Genomic DNA, 22,021 nt, shown 5'->3' on the forward strand with positions numbered 1-22,021 from the left:
TCCTTGGTGCTCTCTGAGCTTGCTAATACTGATGTTACCTAGTAATCAAATGCCTGCAAGAAAATAAGCAACCTCAAGGAGCACCAAGGACCTCTCATATCAACCCTGAGCTACACATATTCTCCTTTATTAATGCCTCATTTGTTTAACTACTCATTTTCTCTCTGTATATCTGTATCAGCTCCTATCCTGAATCACCCTCCAATATACTGGAACACAATAGAATATTCAATAAAGCAGGGGTCTCCAACCTTAGTAACTTTAAGGTTTGTGGACTTCAACTCCCAGAGCAAAGCTGGCTGAGGAACTCTGGGAGTTGAAGTTCACAAGCCTTAAAGTTACTAAGGTTGGAGACCCCTGCAATAAAGAACTATTTTAGAGGCACAGAAGGAGCTGGAAGTTGGGCTTTGTCGCAAACCTCTTTCCCCCCCCCCTCCAATGGAAGAACTGGATCTTCCTATCGTAAGACTGCTAGCAATTAAACGTCACATGAAAAAAGTGCCAACACCAGAAATAATTCAAATGTGTGGGAATGTTTAATTAAAATGAATATAAGACTTAAGTGAATGTGAAAACAGCTCCATGCAATTTTGAGCTAGGACCAGTGACGTTCAATTCAAGGATGCGAACACTTTTAATCTAAGCCAAATTAAAGTCATTTAAAATCAATGCGCATTTTAAATGGTCTGATTTATTACAAATAGCCACAAATATGCTAGCTTTTTTTCTAAATGTATTTTCTTTACCAGAAGCAACAACATGTAAAGGAAAATTTTTATTAAAAACAAAATCAAGATTCTGAACAAAAACATCACGGTACGTTAATATTGTACAATAGCTATGGTGGCACAGTTACAAAAATTTGAAAAGGCACTTTAAAAGTTCACAATAAAAAAGGATAAACTAAAATCTTCTTTTCTTAGACAAAGAATGCAGCATTTTAATTGAGACACTACATGTGCCACTTGTTACAATTCTTCATACTTCACACAAGTACTATGAATTGTAACAGGACCCACTTCTAACAGTAGAAGTGCCATTAAAGAAATATCTTCTATTATAATTTTTTCATAAGCAAATACTTTTGGAGAAATTCTGTTATCAGTTGTCAATTACTGAAATCTTGCCAACGTTAACTGTGATTTCACACATTACAATGATTAGAAACTACTCTCAGAATATATAGCCTGACTAAGGAAACAGAGGCAGCACTCAAGGCAAGCAGGCAAAACGGCCTTCAACAAAATAATACTATGATTCCATAATTACAGCACAGTGATAGAGGTATTCTTTGTAAGACATATATGGAAGTAAAAACATAGTCACGCTGTCCTAAAATCCAAAGCTTGCTGAAATAACTAAGGGGTAGGAATAAGGGGGCAAACTCTTTCAGATTTACAAATAATCCTTGTCTTACAACTGTTTGCAAAAAAAGTCATAAAATCATAAAATGTTCTGTTTTACAATTATCATAACTTATGATCATAAATTGCAAGCTTCATTATGGTTGTAAGCTGAGGACTGTCTGTATTTACAAAGAGTGTAAACTGCAGAAATCAACCATTTTCTCTTCCTAGGCTCAAAGTAGTATTCCATTATCCACATATATAACCTTTAATTTCTGATATCCTTTCATTTTTTCTTCTCTCAGATGAGTGTACTTTATCATGTTGGATTATAATTTGTAGTATCTCCAGCAAGCATGGCAGTAGTGGGTTTCAAATCCCATTGCTACTGGTTTGCTCATGGACATGCGTAAGTGACACTTCTGCGCATGCCCAGAGACGTCCGGATGGGGCGAACCGGTAGCAACCCACCACTGAAGCATAGCCATAAATCAGTATCTCTCAAGATTAGTGGTATGGAAGACTGATACAAGCCATTAAGGCAGAGGAGATACAATCTTTTTCTGAAGAGAAATGTTCCTGTGTTAAGTTTACTGTAAAGTCCCCTACATATTAAATGAAAGCCCTACAGAATTCACTCTTAATTTTTCTGCAAGTATTTTAAATAGAAAAATGGAACTGAAATTGGGAGAGTTAGAAGACACAAAGGTGACAGAAATATTCATCGAACACCAAGACTACAATTCTGTAACTACAGAAAACTATTAGCAATGGGGAAAAAAAGTCCCATACCATATATCTCTTGGCTGGGATATTTCTGAACAGGGACTACAGTTCTCAGAATGTATATAATCTCATAGTGTTGGCTGGTTTTATGAGCTGCACTGATTTATTTTGGGTGCTGTGTCACTTTATTTGGAGCAAAGTTGTTTTCCTTTGGATTGGTTTAGCTATGCAGAAATTGGAAGACATCTCTATCCTGGGGTGTTAGCCCAGGGTTAGGCTTTCTTCCATATCAAATTACTTCCATGTGTAAAAAGTTTTGAAATGTTTCCACTTTCATACAAGTCTCTAGGATGCCAAAGGTATTACAGATAATGTTTATTTCAAGACAGAAATTCACCTTTCTTCTCTCAGATGAGTGTACTTTATCATGTTGGATTATAATTTGTAGTATCTCCAGCAAGCATGGCAGTAGTGGGTTTCAAATCCCATTGCTACTGGTTTGCTCATGGACATGCGTAAGTGACACTTCTGCGCATGCCCAGAGACGTCCGGATGGGGCGAACCGGTAGCAACCCACCACTGAAGCATAGCCATAAATCAGTATCTCTCAAGATTAGTGGTATGGAAGACTGATACAAGCCATTAAGGCAGAGGAGATACAATCTTTTTCTGAAGAGAAATGTTCCTGTGTTAAGTTTACTGTAAAGTCCCCTACATATTAAATGAAAGCCCTACAGAATTCACTCTTAATTTTTCTGCAAGTATTTTAAATAGAAAATGGAACTGAAATTGGGAGAGTTAGAAGACACAAAGGTGACAGAAATATTCATCGAACACCAAGACTACAATTCTGTAACTACAGAAAACTATTAGCAATGGGGAAAAAAAGTCCCATACCATATATCTCTTGGCTGGGATATTTCTGAACAGGGACTACAGTTCTCAGAATGTATATAATCTCATAGTGTTGGCTGGTTTTATGAGCTGCACTGATTTATTTTGGGTGCTGTGTCACTTTATTTGGAGCAAAGTTGTTTTCCTTTGGATTGGTTTAGCTATGCAGAAATTGGAAGACATCTCTATCCTGGGGTGTTAGCCCAGGGTTAGGCTTTCTTCCATATCAAATTACTTCCATGTGTAAAAAGTTTTGAAATGTTTCCACTTTCATACAAGTCTCTAGGATGCCAAAGGTATTACAGATAATGTTTATTTCAAGACAGAAATTCACCTTTCTTTCTCTCTTTCCCCTTAAGTAGTTGAAAAATTACTTTCAATTGAGAAATGGATTTATTCTGAAATGGTAGCAAAACATGCATTTAAAATGAAACATTGCTGTGATATTTCCTCCTTCTAATAGTACATTCAGGCTGGTGAGACTCTAATCAAAATACCACTTTATAAAACTATACGTGCCTATAGGAAACTGTTTGTCAGTTAGGTAAGAAAAATGGTTAATGTGGGGAGGAATGAAATATCCCATTTAAATAGCCTAGAGCAGGGCTATGTAATTTAATGTCCCTCCAGCTGTATTTAAATTCCCAGCAGCCTCTGGATGCTAAAGGCAAGGGATTCTGGGAATTATAGATAAAAGTAGAGGAGGTCACCACCTTATTTACCTTTGTTTGGTCCGAGTCCCTGTCTTCTTTTATAAGAGCACAACATGCTGTAATATTTTGCTGCAGAAGACAGAAAGCTGATAAATGATCCCATTCAACAATCTCCATGCAATAGAGAATACAAAAGATATTTTTTTTGGTATAGTGACAAAACTCCAATGAAATTCAAATATATGCATTTGATACTACAGTATATTTGAATATTCAAATATTTGATACTGAAAGACTATGCAACTGCTGTGTAATGGACAAAAACAAGGGGATTATTGACCAACATGCCCCATTTCTTGCTAAAGAGTTATTTCCCTATTTACTTAGAAAACATAGTGTTTCACATCAGATGTTACTCTTCCGTACTAAACTGGAAAGAGATTAGCCCATTTTAAATTGATTTTGATGAAATAATGCCAAAATAATCCCTCAAATGATTGTCCCTATTTAGTTCAATTATATTCCCAATGCTTACTTTTTAAGTTCTTTCTTAGATTCACACAACTCCCCCCCACACCCTTTTTCCCCCCCAAAAAAGTCATCTTTTAATTGTTTGAATATATTTCACTTCTCAAAACTGTGACCCACCCCTCCAAACAGGTATATCAGAATATCATCTTCAGAAAGAACTCCACATGAAAAAGGCAATTTGAAGAGGCTTCCAAACAGACACACAACAGCAAAAGTCCATTTAATAGGGAGCCTTTGGAGGATCCATGTATGCTGGATTATAAGGGGGTTGAGCTGGAGGAGCTGAGGCACCAGCTGTAAAAGAAATAAACAGACAAGCACAACAGGTTAGCAGCTTACTTTTATCTTTTTATATTTATTTCTGCATATTTCTTAGATTTTCATCACAAGTGCTGGTGTCCATATAGTTATGAAATCAAGGAAGATCTCTAGCTTGATCTATAAATTCTGAAAATCAAATTGAAGAATGAAGCGTATTGAAGTTCTTCCGTCATAAAAAACAATACAAACACATTACTTGGAGTGCTCTGTAAGATGTCTGCATAGAAGCCTTATTCCTATACTAGAAAAAGAAGCCCTCCTTGTTGGGCCAAAATGTCTCCTTAATCTTCATCTAGATCTCCTTCTCTATTGATAATTGAGTTGACTACCTACTGCTATAGAACAACGCTCCTTCTATAGAGGAGATTTATCCTATAGAGATTTATAGGAAAAGTGGTCTGTCTCTGGTTTCCTGATAAACACTGTGTAGGAAATGAAGCAAAGTTTGCTCTATGGAAAAAGACTAAGAGAAATCATCCTCTGCAGTGCTGGTCAAAGTCCTTGCAGATTGGGATGTCTCAGCAAACACTGTAGGAAGACTATGGAATGCATCAAACCCATCCTGTAGCATGAATCCAAGCAATCTGCCCTAAAGCCCTCTTCTCATAAACCAAAGCTCTTGTAGGCAGACAGGTTTCAGTGTCTGCTGAATTCTGCACCCTGGATTGAAGTCATCGAACCTGGAAGCATTTGGCCACTAGAGGAAATTTCTAGCACAGTACGGCTCACTGCTCAGCTCTATTTTTTAGGAAAGTTGACCACCAGTGGAATAAAATCATCAGTAAAAAAGAAATTTCAACCAGATAGCCTCAGAAGAATTGACACAGAAGTGATAGCTTATTTGTATTAAAGAAGCCAAGATAGCAAAAATGAATTTATAATTTGAGGCTGGACATATTTTGAAAAGAAAGGCTACTGTGAGGTACTATTTGTTTCCTTTTCTTTCTAGCAGTTTCAGTACATCTCTCCCCTCTTCTTTCCTTACCTGGCACTGTTTCCTGGTATGGCGGTGGTCTTATAGGATGCGTAGGATAGGGTGGAGGGTACTGGGTTGGGTAGGGTGCTGCTGGCATTCCAGGCTGGGGCTGTACCGGCAGTGGATTGTATCCTTGGTATGCTCCTCCAGCATAAGTAACTGGTGCCCCAGGCTGCTGAGGGTAAGGCACCTGCACCACAGTTGTGGCTGTGGTCACAACAGCTATAAAACACAAGAAGGATATTTAGGAAGGAATAAGCACAGGAATGTAGTCGTTGAGGAGTCTGGGCATCTATGTGGTTACTAGGAGTAGAAAATGTCATCAAGTCACATAATCAATTGATCTATCAATCACAGTGTAATGGGCATGTGGGAAAATCCTTTGGAGATGAGGCGAAGCGATGATACTTAAGGAATGACCCGATAAGAGGCAGCATAGCCTGCAGCTGGATAGTGGGCAGAGCAAGAAGCTCAGAAGGGGCTGTCCAAACTTTTTCAGGCTGTAGAGACGACAGCAGAATTGTACTTTCAGACCTTGCAGATTCTGTTGATGTTTCTTTACAATGAAGTAGAATTAGCTTCTCTGGTTATGTTTTCTTGTCTGGTTTACCTGGTAAGGCTGACTCAGGGCAGGAAGGAAACTCAACATTTCCCCTCTCTTGCTGGTTTTATAACTTGGCCACTGTTTTTTCAAATAAGTTTTGAGGCTTCCTCCATAGGCGTGAGGTAGAAAAAAACCCACATCATTCCTCCCACCAGAAAGGTTACTTCTACTAGAAGGCACACCAAGAGAAGATTCTGATCTTCTGGTATCTTATGTCCCATGTCTGCTGATCTGCCCAGATACTTAGAAACTGTAAGCCAATCTTTCCATCTTTATTCAGGCATGTCAAGACTATAATGCCCAGAATTCCCTGCAGGTACGATCACCGGCATCTCCCAGCTCCTGGAGATTTCTGAGAATTATAGTCCTAGGTTAAGTAAATATACCTGACACAGTAAGGCTGAGCTCCCTTAAGTTGGTCACACGTGCAAAGAGCCAAAGGAAACTGCATCTCTGATGACTGAGGTAAGTGTTCATTCCTTGTCCAGCCTCTGATCAAATGCTAGTTACATTTTAAACAGGCGACTTTTGACCTATTTTAAAAGCAGCATTTCTGGAAGGCGTTCCACTGTGTCTGCTTTTTCTCCCCCAGTGTGCTCAACAACATCACTCATAGTTTTCCTCAAACGGAGCAACAATTCAGCCGGGGAAGATACTTACGCTGTGGTCTCCTTCGGCAGGCTTTATACAGGCAGCAACACGAGCAGGTGAAGCAGAGAATGATGCCTACTACAAACACGACGAAAATCGAAATGCCAATTGCTATAAACGTCCCACTGAAAAACATTGAGAATGCAAGTTGTCCGAGTTAAAGGCTTCAGAAAATAATACATTTCCATCAAGAGCATTTTGCTATTTTAAATGCAAACAAAAATGGAAAACATGTCAGGCTAGGATCAAAATGCAAGATTTGGGCAGTCTCCATCAACTCAAACTTTCAGAGGGGTAGTTTTATTAGTTTACTGCCAGGGATAAGAAAAAAAAAATCAAGTAGGCAGGCCTGAAGATACAAAAGGAGTTTCACTTCTTTTAAAAATATACCATATAGACGTCAAGCATATAAAAAAGTGAAGAGGTGCGGCTCGTCTGGATAATCATATCCGCCATTCTGATTTCTTTTTACACCACTTTTTTTACTTCCTGTCTACTGCTATATTAATCAACAACTTTGACGCACCCAGATGTTGCAAACTACAAATCTGATCAGTCCCAGCCACTGTATGGGGATTACAAGACATGCTGCCCTAAACAACTGGACAGAACAAGGTTGCCACCTCAGCTATGAGCTTCCCCAGAATAAGCCTTACTAAATGTATCTATACAGTCACATTTATTACGTTAAATCTAGACAATATATCTTTTTCAGAAGACCACAAAACCCTAGGTTAGTTTCAATCCACAATGTTAACTTTACGGAAAACAATAAAGAAGAATTTCACTTCGAGGACTTTACATGCATGATAACTAAAAAAAGAAGTTAACAGAAATTCAAGGTTATGATTCAGAAATGCTTATTCATAAAGGCAATGTTTATGGCTCTGGTGGCTTGGACTGCTAAGACAGTCTGTTATTAACAGCAGCTGCTTGCAATTACTGCAGGTTCAAGTCCCACCAGGCCCAAGGTTGACTCAGCCTTCCATCCTTTATAAGGTAGGTAAAATGAGGACCCAGATTGTTGGGGGCAATAAGTTGGCTTTGTATATAATATACAAATGGATGAAGACTATTGCTTGACATAGTGTAAGCCGCCCTGAGTCTTCAGAGAAGGGCGGGATATAAATGTAAATAAAAAAAAATAAAAAAAATAAAATGACTTCTCTTTACAAAGGAAAACTGCATTCCAGTGAACTGTAAACTTCATATGCAAATAAAATCTTTTAATGATTTCATCCTGGTATTAGTCTTTAATTTACTATTTTATTTATTGATTAGATTTTATCCCACCTTTATTACTTTATAAGAAATTCAAGGCAGTGAACATTCCTAATTCTCCTTCTTCCTCCTATTTTCCCCACAACAACCACTCTGTGAGGTGAGGTGAGCCAAGGGTGAGTGAGTAGCCCAAAATCACCTGGCAGATTTTTGTGCCGGGTATATAGCATGCAAGTTAAAGGAGGCAGCATTTTGGCCTAATGTTTATGGTACCGGGCTAGAAAACGGGTATGGTAACTAAAATCACAGTCACAGTCACCTGCTAGAAACCAGAAATCTGGTTTCTAACCTAGTACCTTAAACACTACATTAAACTGCTGCATGCTTTTATGCTAAAGCTTTGCTTTCTGCACGTAAATGAAACGCTCTCATCTCTTTCCTTGGGGGAGCAGGTTGTTGCTCAGACTTCATGCACTTTACACTCAGACCGAATTGTTCCCACCGTCCTTTTCACAGGCTGACTGCTCCTATGCTGACTTGGCTCATGTTTATTTGACCTCTTAACTTCTGATGCGGTTACCTCTGGTAATATACCGTATATACTCGAGTATAAGCCGAGTTTTTCAGCATGTTTTTTGTGCTGAAAAACGTCCCCTCGGCTTATACTCGAGTATATACGGCTTATACTCGAGTTTTTTTTTTTTTCTTTTTTTCACATTATACCGGATGGTGCAAACTTGGCGGGCTTTTGCATTAGCGCGGGGAAGCCCTGCCGGTGCAGTGAGAGGGCGGGGCGGGGGAGCCGCCAGCCTTCTCGGCTGAGGGAGGGAGGCTTTCCCTGACCGGTAGCTGCCTCATTTCCCTCCCTCGGCTTATACTCGAGTCCCCAGTTTACCCCAGTTTTTTGGGGTAAAATTGGGGACCTCGGCTTATACTCGGATCGGCTTATATTCGAGTATATACGGTAGTCTGAGTCTATCCAAATGCCAGCCCTTCAAAGAAAGTGAAGTCAAGGAACAGACATGGCAGGGATCCCAGGAATTCTGCTTCACTGTTGGGGTGTATGTTAACTAAATATGAGAGGTTTGTCCAAAACTTTAATTGCCCTTTTTTTAAGGACAAGACTGTCAAGGGAGGACTATTCTGTCTCTTGAGTCTCTTTGGTCACACTTTTTTACTTTCCTAGAGCTAAGCAACCATAGTTGTCCGCCCCCCCCCCCCCCACCGCTCAAGACCAGAGCTAGATTTTTATATACAGCAACTTAATCTGCAAAATATTTGCTTTTTTTTTTTTTTGCATTGCTGACAAATCCTTCAGCAAGGGCATCTTATAAAAGCATAGCCAATGGTGAAAAGTAAGGTCAGAGGCTTGGCTTGGATTTTCATTCCATAGTGGTATAACTTCGGTATAAATTTAATAAATATATAGATATGAATGGATTTTGAGTGTGACATTGGTTTGTAAGTATAGGAAGCATTCTTTGGGGATAAAAGTTCTCTAAAACCTCATTTCCCCATGTTCTATTCTATAATGGAAATAATACTCGTGCAATGTTACTTTTTTTTAAAGAAATCCAGATGTGACGGCTTTTTTCACAATAAATAATAATTGCATGTGGCCCTCAGTCTATGTTTGACACATGTTTCATATTTTTTCTTCTGTAAGAACAATATTTATCCTGCCAATGCTAGATGATTCTGGGATACAGTATCTGGAATGCAAATTGGTTCTAAATCATTCGTGAGATCAGGAGAAATATTTATGGCTATCTCCCTGCCTCCCCCCCACCCACCCCGGTTTTTGTCAATTAACCAAAAATTTAACATTTAAAAAATTCAATCTTTTCTAAATTCAGGACTAGTGATTGTAAACACCTTTATCCATACAATGCAGAGACAAAGGAGAACATCTTGTCACGGTCAATCTTATGGTAAATCACACTAAAATGATAAAGACCAACCTAAATCAATGAGGTGAGTTAATGGTTAATTGTATATGGAATTGGCAAATACCAAAGAGATCCTTTAAAGCTACAGCTTTTATAGGATGGTGGTACTTTCAACTTTACAGATTTCAATCTTCATCATATCACATACCTATTCAGATCAGTACCAAGTAATAGCATGACAATGTTAATAACCTTAACATTATCAGAATGAAAATCAAAGGTAGTCTTTTGTGCCTTACTGGATAGTTAGTATTCTTTGTCCTTTGAAATCCTAGCAAATTCTTGGTTCCCACTACAGAGGGAATTTAGTGCTGCCAACCTTTAAGGTAATTAAGACATACAGTAAAAGGTAAAGGTAAAGATTCCACATATGTGCTAGTCGTTCCTGACTCTAGGGGGCGGTGCTCATCTCTGTTTCAAAGCCGAAGAGCCAGCGCTGTCCGAAGATATCTCTGTGGTCATGTGGCCTGCATGACTAAACACCAAAGGTCCATGGAACGCTGTTACCTTCCCACCAAAGGTGGTCCCTATTTTTCTACTTGCATTTTTTACGTGCTTTCTAACTGCTAGGTTGGCAGAAGCTGGGGCAAGTAACGGGAGCTCACCCCATTACGTGGCGCTTGGGGTTCGAACTGCTGGCCTTTCGATTGACAAGCTTAGTGTCTTAGCCACTGCCTCCCTAGACATAAAGTATTTGGACATTATTGGGCCAGAAATTAAATGTGAGATTGTGATCTAGAACAAACCTATTTAAAATGACAGGAAAAATATTTGTGGTGATGGTGCAGAGTTAAGTGGGGACCATTATACTTAAATGCCTTGATATTTTCCAAAAGAAATATGATTTACTTAAAGCCAGTTTGGTACAGTGAAATTATTAGACTACAAACCAGGAGGAACCAGGAAACTGTGATTCTAGCCATGCCTTTGGCGTGAAGCCAGCTAAGATACTTTTTCTCTGTTCTAGGAAAAAGGCTATGACAAATCTTCTCCAAAAATCTTGCCAAGAAAATGGCATGGACTTGTCTAAGTATCCATCAGGAATGAAGACTAACTTGAAGATGTACACACATGTAAAAGCTAAACAGTGATATATAGTACCAAATATATACTTATCTGGTCTATGGTGCTACATTATGATACTAAATGTATAAGTGGGTGGCTGTAAGATGGTTATTTTGTATGTAAGGCACTGGTTTTTCTCCTGAAGTCTTTTATATGATTTTTGTATGATCTGGATACTTCAGCAGCTAATAAACCTCTATCTAGTTTAAATACATTTTTAAAAAGGGTAAGCTAGGAATCCCACTTTACAAAAATACATTTGGAATGAAGAACTAGAGTTGGCTATAGTAACAAATCAATGCTTTTAATGAATACTGAATGTTCTTATGACCAATTATTCGACTCCTCAACCAATTTTTAAAATCTGATTATGATCCATATTTTGGAGATCTAATAACTTGAAGGTGCTTGATGTGTATTTATCTGATTATGTCCATTGTCAGTTGCTTTTTGGTTAAAGTTAAGGCTGAGGTGTACCAAATTTTTGGGAAAAAGTGAAGGTTTAAAGATGTTAATATATTGTCAAGTTATATCCCAAAATGCTGATTTAAAAAAAAATATTACAACAAGCTTTGGCTATATATTCCCTGGGCACAGAGAAGTATGAGAACAAAAAAAATAAGACATATTGAAATCTGCCCTTTAAAAAAAAAATCTTACCATTAATTCTTAAGATCTAACTTTTCAGTTAGCCTCCTTTCTGGTCTACTGATGTGGCTGTTAAGTACCTTGTTAGAAGCAGGTTCCATATTACTCAGTCATGGATAAAGAGGCTGAACTTTTGTGAGATCTCGTATCCAAGAGCTAATCGTGCCTAGGCCAGACCAATTCAGAAGAGAAATAACTCATGTTCTATTAGGATTAGCCTTTCTTTCCTTCTTCCAGAATGGTATTCCAATGTTAGTAAAGAATTGTTTGAAAATGTTCATTGAGCCAGCTTATATTTTATTAAATAACTTTATATAATGCTGCCAGTTGCGTTTCCACAGTGAAACCTCTAGAGAAGAGATAATTTGGAACACTTAGTGCGAAGTCTCTATTCCTATAACTTCTACTTTGTTTTTCTTCTAGGTGCTTAAGGTTTTCCTAGAATTATATACAGAAGTGGGGGGGCGGGAAACAGCTGGAGATGAAGAAGCCATGAGGACAGGATTAAAGATGATCTCACCAGGCATACTGCTTTGTTGTGCAAAACTGTTTTTGCCCAGAAGAGAAGCTGTCATTTTGATACAAGCAGGGGCATGCTCAGCTGAAGTGCCTTCCAGCAAGTGGCATCATCTAGCCAGGTCAAGAGAAAGGAACAAGGAAGGGGAAAAACAAATTCTTCCAAGCTTGCACTTTGTTTAAATTAAAATCTCAACAGAGAGAAAAGTGATGCGATCTACGCAAGCCAGATCGGCTTCTTTACCTATGCTAAAGAAGCATTATTTTTCTTTTACTGTAGATGCCCCAAGGAATGTATCAGCTTCCTTAATGTACAATACATGAAGTTATTTTAATTTACAGATCTGGACAAAAAGTCATCCTTTGTATTAGCTTGATTCTGGAAACAGATCCAAAATTCACTGTTAAAAGGATACTGTAGATCAGGGGTCTCCAATCTTGGCAACCTTAAGACTTGTGGACTTCAACTCCCAGAATTCCTCAGCCAGCTTTGCAGACCCCTACAGACTCCTGCTATAGACTGTAGTATTTTCTGTTGTACAGAACCTTATACCATGATAGGAAAAACAGGCTAGCTGTGCCACTCAATTATCTATTTATCTTTTTACAACACAACTCACCAGACAGTATCTATCAAGAAACACAAGACCTGTCCTCTCTAACCTGATGAAAACAAGAAACATAGCCAAGGACAAAGAATGATTTACTTCTATGCTAGTCTACGCTAAGTACTGTCATGGCAAATTATTTTATTGGGAACACAAGCATGACACGTTGCTACTTAATGACTGACTCTTTCTAGTTTGTGTAGTTAATTACCAACACATTAAAAGGATTGGAATTATTTTTATACTTTGGTAATGGCTTTCCCCTTTGGCTCAAGCAAAGAAATTCGACATTAAAGAAACCCTCAGCTTCTTCAATGTAGTTGTGTTTTCTGGACTTTGCAAAATGAAAAAAGATTAAATGACTGCTATTAATGGAATAGGCATTTTTTCTAAATAAATAATATCCCAAAGTTACACAGGAAAGCTCCAAAGCTCATGGTTAATGAATGAAAGAAAGAAAGATGCCTGCCAACAAAACGCACAAAGCTTACCTCATTTTGGCTTCCAGGGGGAGGGAAACCCCTTATATTTTCTTTTTAAAATTTCCTTTGGCGATTCTGTTTCTTAGAACTCTTAAGCTTTTTTCACTGAGAAATGAAACTACAGTAGCTACATTTCTGGATAAAACCGGAAGACATGTGATTTGTCTCACATCTCAACAGGAAAAGTAGCTTCTTTGATCACATCCTGCTCCCTGCTCAGAGTTTTCTTAAAGACACAGAACACTGCTGGGCCACAGATATCCCGAGCGCAGCAGGCACGGCAGAAACAATTGCTCAAGCAAACCTAAACTTCTTAGTAGAACTAGCAGAGTCTTCCCAACCCTTTTACCAGAAATCAAATTATCCCAAGTAACATTTTTCTGAAAAAAATATTTGGATGCAGCTTGAACAAGGGCAAAATGACTAATTAAGGACCGTCTCTTTAAATCCTAAAATCACACAGGGCGTATTGCTTGAATGATTTTATTCTTAAATATATTGCTGGACTACTTTGGTCCCTGCAAAATAAACAAACCATCTGAGAGGATTGGGAAAGTACATCTCACCAGTAGCTTGAGAAAGCACATCAGAGAAATGTGTAAAGAAGAGATAGAGAATTGCAGGTGAATAAGATGGTGAGATCTGCCCACGTGCTCATACTATAGCAGAAATCAGGGATTTGAATTCTCAACTGAGACTTGGGGAGGCTCCTGGGGGGTTTCTTTAATCCCTCCTATCTAATCAAAAGTAACTCAGCATTTATTATTTCTAGTTTCATTCTCTGTGTGGGCACATCTAGTGATCTGAAAGACCCACTGGTGGCTTATGTCCCTGTCCGTTTGATAATATGGTAGGGCAGACTCATTTGGGTCTCCTGGATACCAAAATTACGAGCATTTTCCACCGGTTCCAGGTATTTGGAAAAGAGCTCCAGCAGGACTCCATTTGGCTCATTTAAAAAAGTTTTCAGACTGCTTCTATTTCATGGGCTTCTATAATATATACCTTTAGTTTAAAGATCCCTTATTTGATATTACAACGATATAATGAACATTACCTGGTTGGTTAATGAAATGTCTGCAAGAAAACAATAAAGCTCAGACAACACCAAAGAGCCCAATCCTATAATTGTTTGTAACATACTAGTATTTCAATTGCTCTTTTATCCTGTGTCTGCACAGTGATTAGCATAATACATACTTCTGATTATGATTTTGTGGGTGTCAATGATGTCTCTAGAACAGTGATGGGTAACTTTTTGTCGTCACGTGCTAAAAGTGCGTGTGCATGCAACAGCACCCGCGTCCATAATGCAATGAACGTGCGCGCTTCCCTTGTGCATGCGCCCGCGACCCCCCTGCATTTTCCCCGCTCCCCCGCGCATGCACGCGTGACCTCCCCATGCCCCGTTTTGGGCCTATTAGGCCTCCCTGCAGCCTCCTGGGACCAAAAATGGGCCACAGAGGGCGCATGATGCACCTCCCTGCGCTCATCCCCACCCCCTGCGCATGTGTGCAACCCCTGCCCCCACACATACACATGACCCCCGCGCATGCGTGCACATCTCCCACATTTGCCCTGCCCCCCCGTGTATGTGCAGCAGAGACCTGAAAATCAGCTGGCGCATGGGCATGCACAGTAGAGCTGAGCTGGGTGACGGCTTGCATGCCCACAGAGAGCGCTCTGTGTGCCACCTGTGGCTCTAGGTTCTACCTCTAACTTCGTCCTTGTTGCTTGGTGGTCATCATATTCTTTTTCCTTCTATCTTTCCCAGCTTTACAGGTTTCTCCAGATAGTTGGGACTTTACATGTGTCTGAAGTATGATAGTTTATTCTGCTAATCTGTGCTTTGAGTGCGAATTCTGGGTTGATTTGGTTGATAATCCATTTGTTTCTTTTCTTGATCGACCATGGTATTCACAGGTGTCTTCTCTAATATCAAAGCATCAATACTCTTCCTATGCTGCTTCTTCAAAGCCCAATTTTCATTGTTGGGGATGATATGCTGACACTGTAAACTGCTTAGAGCAGGGATATCAAACTTGTGGCGTCACGTTGTCGTCACATGACGTATTGGGACTTTCCCCTTTGCTAAAATGGGGGTGGGCGTGGCCAACATGTGACGCATCTGGCCCGTAGGCCACAAATTTAACACCCCTGGGCTTAGAGAGACTGCAAAGCACTATGGATCAGTATATAAATCTAATGCTATTGCTATTGCTATTCCATGGAGTGTCACAAGAACTCCTGCTTGAATTATTTTTATCTTTGTAGATACAAATAGTCCTTGTTTAGCAACCACAATTGGGACCAGGAACTCACTCACTAAGCTGCGCAGTCACTAAGCGGAAATTGTATGACCCTATATATACAGTTTTACTTCTGTTTTTTCCATAATTCTGCTTGTTGTAAGCCGGTTGTGAAGCACACGAATAGCTCTCATGTTATTGCAGGACAGTGCAATTATCATAAATGAATAGCACTAGCAATAGCACTAAGACTTATATACTGCTTCATAGTGCTTTTACCGCCCCATCTAAGTGATTTACAGAGTTAGCATATTGCCACCAATAATCTAGGTCATGATGGCGAACCTTTGCAGCACCGAGTGTTGAAAAGGGAGCACTTTGCGTGTGTTCGTCACGGCCGCAACCAGGAAGGGGAACTGCCCAGGGGGCATACGCGCACTGGATAAGGTACTTCCGGTTTCCGCCACGCCGCAAGTCTTCCGGGTACTGCTGCGCATGTTGCATGCCCATGCTCACACTGGAAAACAGAAGACCAGCTCTTCCGGTTTCTGGCACTGCTGCACGCACAAAGCCCAACTGATTGTTGCGTGCGCATGTGCGCCAGAAAACTGGAAGAGGAACGGGTGATGCTGTGCGAGCCAGGCGACATGGCTCACATGCCACTTCAGGCATGTGTGCCATAGGTTCACCATCATGGATCTAGGTCCTCAATACCAGATGGGAAATGCCCGATTGGTGACCACATAACCTTAGGATGCTCTGATGGCTGAATTGGAAAACTTTTTGCTGCTTCTCTGACTCCTTTTAGGACCCAGTTTCTGCCACGGCCATTTGGTGCATGTTCGTGCTGAAGCCGCTTTTTGTTTTTGAGTTGAACTTTTTTCTGCAGAAAGGTTTTCTTTGCTTGCTTCCTTTCCTCTGTTCTTTAGCCAGGCAGTCATTCATTCATTTCATTTCATTTCATTTCATTTATTAGATTTCTATACCGCCCTTCTCGCGAAGGACTCAGGGCGGTTCACAGCCAACGTAAAACAGAATTCATACAATATATATAGATAAATTAAAAACACTGTAAAAATTTGATTAAATTTTGGCTAACAATTAAAATTAAGTTATTAAAATCAAATAATAAAACCCCAGTTAAAACACAACAGATTAGGCTAGCCCTGCGCGATGAAACAAGAGAGTCTTGAGCTCGCGTCGGAAGGTCCGGAGGTCGGGGAGTGATCGTAACCCCAGAGGAAGCTCATTCCAGAGGGTAGTAGCCCCCACAGAGAAACCTCTCCCCCTGGGGGTTGCCAGCCAACATTGTTTGGCCGACGGCACCCTGAGGAGACCCTCCCTGTGGGAGCGCACAGGTCGATGGGAGGCTACCAGTGGCAGCAGGCGGTCCCGTAAATACCCCGGTCCTAAGCCATGGAGCGCTTTAAAGGTGGTTACCAACACCCTGAATTGCACCTGGAAGACCACCAGCAACCAGTGCAGCCTGCGCAGGAGAGGTGTTATATGGGAGCCACTCTATCATCCGCACAGCCGCATTCTGGACCAGTTGAAGCCTCCGAGTGCCCTTCAAGGGGAGCCCCATGTAGAGAACATTACAGTAATCCAGGCGGGAAGTGACGAGGGCGTGAGTGACTGTGCACAAGGCATCCCGGTCTATGAAGGGGCGCAACTGGCGAATCAGGCGTATCTGACAAAAGGCTCCCCTGGCGATGGCTGTCATGTGATCTTCTAATGACAGCCGAGCATCCAGGAGAACACCCAAGTTGCGAACCCTCTCCATAGGGGCCAATGACTCTGCACCAACAGCCAGCGATGGAACCAGCTGACTGTACCGGGACGCCGGCATCCACAGCCACTTGGTCTTGGAGGGATTGAGTCGAAGCCCATTCCTCCCCATCCAGACCCACATGGCCTCCAAACACCAGGACATCACATTGACGGCTTCATTGGGGTGGTCCGGGGTGGATACGTACAGCTGAGTATCATCAGCATACTGATGATACTGCACCCCAAAACCACGGATGATCTCCCCTAGCGGCTTCATATAGATGTTGAACAGGAGAGGCGAGAGAACCGACCCCTGCGGCACCCCATAAGTGAGGTGACTCACGGTCGACCTCTGCTCCCCTGCCAACACCGTCTGCGACCGGTCAGAGAGATAGGAGGAGAACCACCGAAAAACGGTGCCGCCCACTCCCAATCCCTCTAATCCTCACAGCAGGATACCATGGTCGATGGTATCAAAAGCCGCTGAGAGGTCTAATAGGACCAGGACAGAGGAACAACCCCTATCCCGAGCCTTCCAGAGATCATCAACCAGTGCGACCAAAGCCATCTCCGTGCTGTAACCAGGTCAGAAGCCGGCCTGGAACGGGTCTAAATAGACAGTTTCCTCCAGGTACCAAGGAAGTTGTCGTGCCACCACACTCTCAACAACCTTCGCCAAGAAACGAAGTTTGGAGACAGGACGGTAGTTTGATAAAACAGCTGGATACAGGGAAGGCTTCTTGAGGAGGGGCCTCACCACCGCCTCCTTCAAGGCGGACAGGAAGACACCCTTCCTCAAAGAAGCATTTACAATTCCCTGTAACCAGCCTCGTGTAACCTCCTGTGTGGCCAGTAAGGTAAGTAATTTATAGATGTTGTCACCCTTTTTCTAGGCAGGCAGTAAATTTAGCAAATTAAGTTGTTAAAAGGGATTGAGATGGGAGGACAGAGGCGGAAAGTTTCGTTTCAGCACCTAAGGTAGGTGTGTGTGTGTGTGTGTGTGTGTGTGTGTGTGTGTGTGTGTGTGTAAAGATCAACAAGTCTGTCCTACCCAGATTTTTAGTTTGTTTGTTTTTCATTGAAGAAATGTGAGTTTCTGAGGAAGGGAGGGAGGGGGTTAAGCAAGGGAACGGTTTGGGGAAGCTCATCCAGAAGCTGCAGCATTTGCATGAATGCAGCTGGCTTCTCCAAAAACTAGGAGAGTCTTCTGATGGCCAGCTTATTTGGTCTCAGGTGAGAAATGCAAGAACTAGAAAGGGGATATTATTAATTTAAATTTAAAATGATTAAAAACATATAGTTCTAGCCCAATGCTGGGCCATGTTGATGGCAGAGATATTTCCAACCAGAAAATCATTCTGTGTTCATCTCAGTCCCAGAGGGCACTGTAACAGATGGATAGTTGTTTGAATACTGCCATATTTGCAGTAAATATCCTTGTCCTCAAGGAGAAAACCTCATTTTAACATGCGGTCTTTAGTTCTAGCCAAACCAGTGCGCAGTCTATTTAAACATCTCCAAACTATCCACACCTCTTCCGAACCTCCAGGCAACTCCTCAAGCAATTCTATCCAATTATGAAGATGTTTAACTTGAAGTTTCCATCTTTTTAGTGTTTCTTTTTGAGGTGTAGTAATAATCTTGGCGCAATCCAAAAAGCTCCTTCTTGATTTCAATTTTTTTGTAGGGGGTACTTGGCCAAATAATGGGTGTGTCAGATCCTGTAACACTGTTCCATATTCCACGTCTTGTGCCACGCTCCTGGGGGAGCTATTCGCACCAAAGATATATAACGTGTTTCCCTGAAAATAAGATCCACCTTGAAAATAAGCCCTAATGTGATTGGGAGGGGGGCGCTAATATAACCCTTACTCCAAAAATAAGCCCGGGGGATGGGCGTGGCCAGCAAAAGAGGTGGCAAGCACGCAAGAGCCGACAGTGTCCAGCAGCAGCCGCAGCCCACCAGCCCCTTGACACAGCACAGATAAGTCCGACCACGAAGGCAGAGGTGTGGAGGAGACAGGTGATCTGGACATGCTGCGCTGCTGCCTGGCTCCAGGAGGCTCAGCGGACGCTTGTATGGCAGCACCGGCAGGAGGCAGAGGCATGGGGGAGGGAGAAGCCAGGTGATCCTGATGCCCCAGGCGGGTGCCTGCCCAGTGCAGCAGCTGGGAAGCCAACAGATGGTGGGATGGAGTGGGTGTTGCATTGGAATTGCCTCCCTCCCTCCCCCGTGCCTCTGCCTGGCTTTGCCTCGCTAATCGCTCCATTTCAAAACATCCCATTTGCAAGCAGACAAAGCTTCATCTCCCTCTGTGCGGAAAGTGTGCAGTGGAGCCAGGCATTGCAGGGGGGCGGGGGGGCGGGGAGAGGTGGCTGATCCCAACATGCTTAGCTCTGTTTCAAAGCATCCTATTTGCAAGCAGATGAAGCTTCAAGTCTCTTGTCATTTCTCCGTTTGGGCGAAACATGCGTCTGCTCTGGGAATCTCCGGTTTTATTTTTGGGGAAACACAGGTAGTTTGGCCAGCTGCTCAAGGCAGAAAGCTCCAAAAGCAGCTGTCATTGCCACAAAGAATTGTTGGAGTACTGAAAATGGTGGTTGCTTCCAGGAGGCATAGGGAGCAAGCCCAAGTGCTGCAGGTCCCCTCAAGGCAGGATAGAGGTGGAGAAGGGTCGGGTGGTAGGGTTGCAGCAGACTGTGGACCTGTGGTCAATTGTAAAGGTGAATGACTGCAGGGTGCTGCAGCCACTTTAAGTCTGAAACACAGTTGTAGGTATCTTTGGAGCAGTTTGTCATTTGAATGACCATAAAGTGACTACTCGTATTTTGAGGACTACCTGCACACCTCTTAAAATGGCAGAATAATTGCAGAGTGCCAAAGTGACCTAGGTAAGGCTTCACTGCTCTCTAACTCTCTCTAACTCTCAAAGTGCAAGTGCTGCAGCTGATTCTTTTAGCTCTGTAGTTCATCTTTGAAGTCCACAGTCATTGTCCTTACAATGTTACAGTGGCTTTTATGCTAAGAGTGGTTAATTTCACAGTCTCTTACGTTTTTACTTTAGATTGGTGAAAGGATTATCATCAGCATAAAAAGAAGCATATTTAAATAATACAGGGTATTTCCTTTATAATTCCATGGTATTTTTATATATGTGTACCTGTAATCAGCTGTATATAGATCTTCAAAATCTGGGTCTATCTTGAATGGCTCAGGCTTGAAAGATGGACTGTAGCAACAAGATTAAAAAGAAAACATTTTAAAAGATGTTCACAGATTAAATAAAACAATGTTTAAATTGCCCTTTTCTAATAAAAGATGAGAAATGCTATATAACTAATAGAGTTAACTTATATAACATTTACATCTTGGTAATGCTCAGGATGACTGACTACAGTCCTTAGAAGCAATTAAAGAAAAAAGAAGACTTAATGGTGTATTGGAAAGAAACAAGCTTTAGTGAAATCCAGATTAAGATCACTTGCATTGATTTACATCACTTTTGTAATTGTGTAATTAATGTAAGAAGTGTTGTATGCAGGAAAACTTGTTAAACACTAAGTGAAATCCGAACAAAAAATCTCCAATGTATCTATCAAACCAAGACTTTATTTCATTGAAAGGAAGACAGGCACACAACTGAGATACTATAATTTGGATTATCGTACTGAACCTGATGGCCTAAATGCTACCTTCCAATTCTGGATTCCAAGATACAGAGAATAAATGTCATCAGGTATTAAGCCAGGGTCACTGACATAATTATTTGCAACCATGTTGCTTACTGCCAATTCTTTTCACATTTTTAAATGTTAAATTGTGCTTTCTGTAAATAATAATACAGTAAAGGGATCTTATAAAGCAATGTTCCAGTTTCCAATAGAATTTCACTTCCAGAAATTCTCGAGCCCCGACTAAGCTTTCTTTGAAAATAAAGTATATCCATATACATCTGGTAAATGTACAGTAAGGTCTGCAGCAGGCCAAGTCTCCACAATATTCATTTTCTGAAAGTACATGCAACATATTCTCAAAATATCTCCACCAGCTCAAAAAAACCTGGGGACCTTTGTATTTAGGTTTGCATAGAATTGCATGGGAAGATCCAGTCTGGGAAAGTGTTTGAATTCAGTACATACATGCCACTATGGGTGTCATATGATATAGCAGTTGTGTTATGGGCCAAATGAAAATTTCTCCTCAGCTCCAGTTCTGATGTAAAGTAAGGGCATGGCATTAAAACAAAAAATAGATACAACTGGCATAGTAGGTAAATTTAGGTTTGTGTTTCTCAATTTCGGCAACTTTTAGTTGAGTGGACTTCAACTCCCAGATTAAGTATTTTTTATCAGGGCAACCTGGCCTACCCAAATATGGGACAGAGCATACTGCTTCCGCTTTCGCCTTTTCAGCCCCAATCCAATAGGCCAGGGGTCTGCAAACTTGGCTTTTTTAAGACCTGTGGACTTCAATTCCCAGAGTTCCACAGCCAGTTTTGCTTCAACTCTGGGAGTTGAAGTCCACAAGTCTTAAAAGAGCCAAGTTTGCAGACCCCCGCAACAGGCAGTTGCTTTCGCAAATATTTTTGTGTTTAATTTATATTTTCCGACAAAGAAATAAAAAGAGACTAGTATAGATCTATAGATTTAAATAGCTTGAAATAGATCTATACTAGTCTCTTTGTATTTCTTTGTCGGCAGATATAAATTTAACACAAAAATTCAGCTCCCAAAGTTCCCCAGCCAGCCTTATTTAGGCAAAGCCCACAACTAGACCTGGCTATAACCTGTGCCACAGGGCGAAACCGGAG

The 22,021-nt window shown here is 41.1% G+C and overlaps 1 protein-coding gene across 1 annotated transcript in view; it reads right to left on the reverse strand.

The window, feature by feature from the left end:
* Positions 1-3,102: 3,102 nt before the first annotated feature.
* Positions 3,103-22,021, reverse strand: part of SHISA5 (shisa family member 5) — a 35,959-nt gene continuing 17,040 nt past the window's right edge. The window contains exons 3-6 of the mRNA XM_058174137.1: positions 20,372-20,440; positions 6,712-6,827; positions 5,457-5,669; positions 3,103-4,444 (exon numbers count right to left, since the gene is read on the reverse strand). Coding sequence (XP_058030120.1) covers positions 4,371-4,444; positions 5,457-5,669; positions 6,712-6,827; positions 20,372-20,440 — 472 coding nt within the window. The 3' untranslated portion in view covers positions 3,103-4,370. The remainder of the gene's footprint in view (positions 4,445-5,456; positions 5,670-6,711; positions 6,828-20,371; positions 20,441-22,021) is intronic.

This window comes from Ahaetulla prasina, chromosome 2 (assembly GCF_028640845.1).
Source record: "Ahaetulla prasina isolate Xishuangbanna chromosome 2, ASM2864084v1, whole genome shotgun sequence".
In the NCBI taxonomy this organism is placed as follows: domain Eukaryota; kingdom Metazoa; phylum Chordata; class Lepidosauria; order Squamata; family Colubridae; genus Ahaetulla; species Ahaetulla prasina.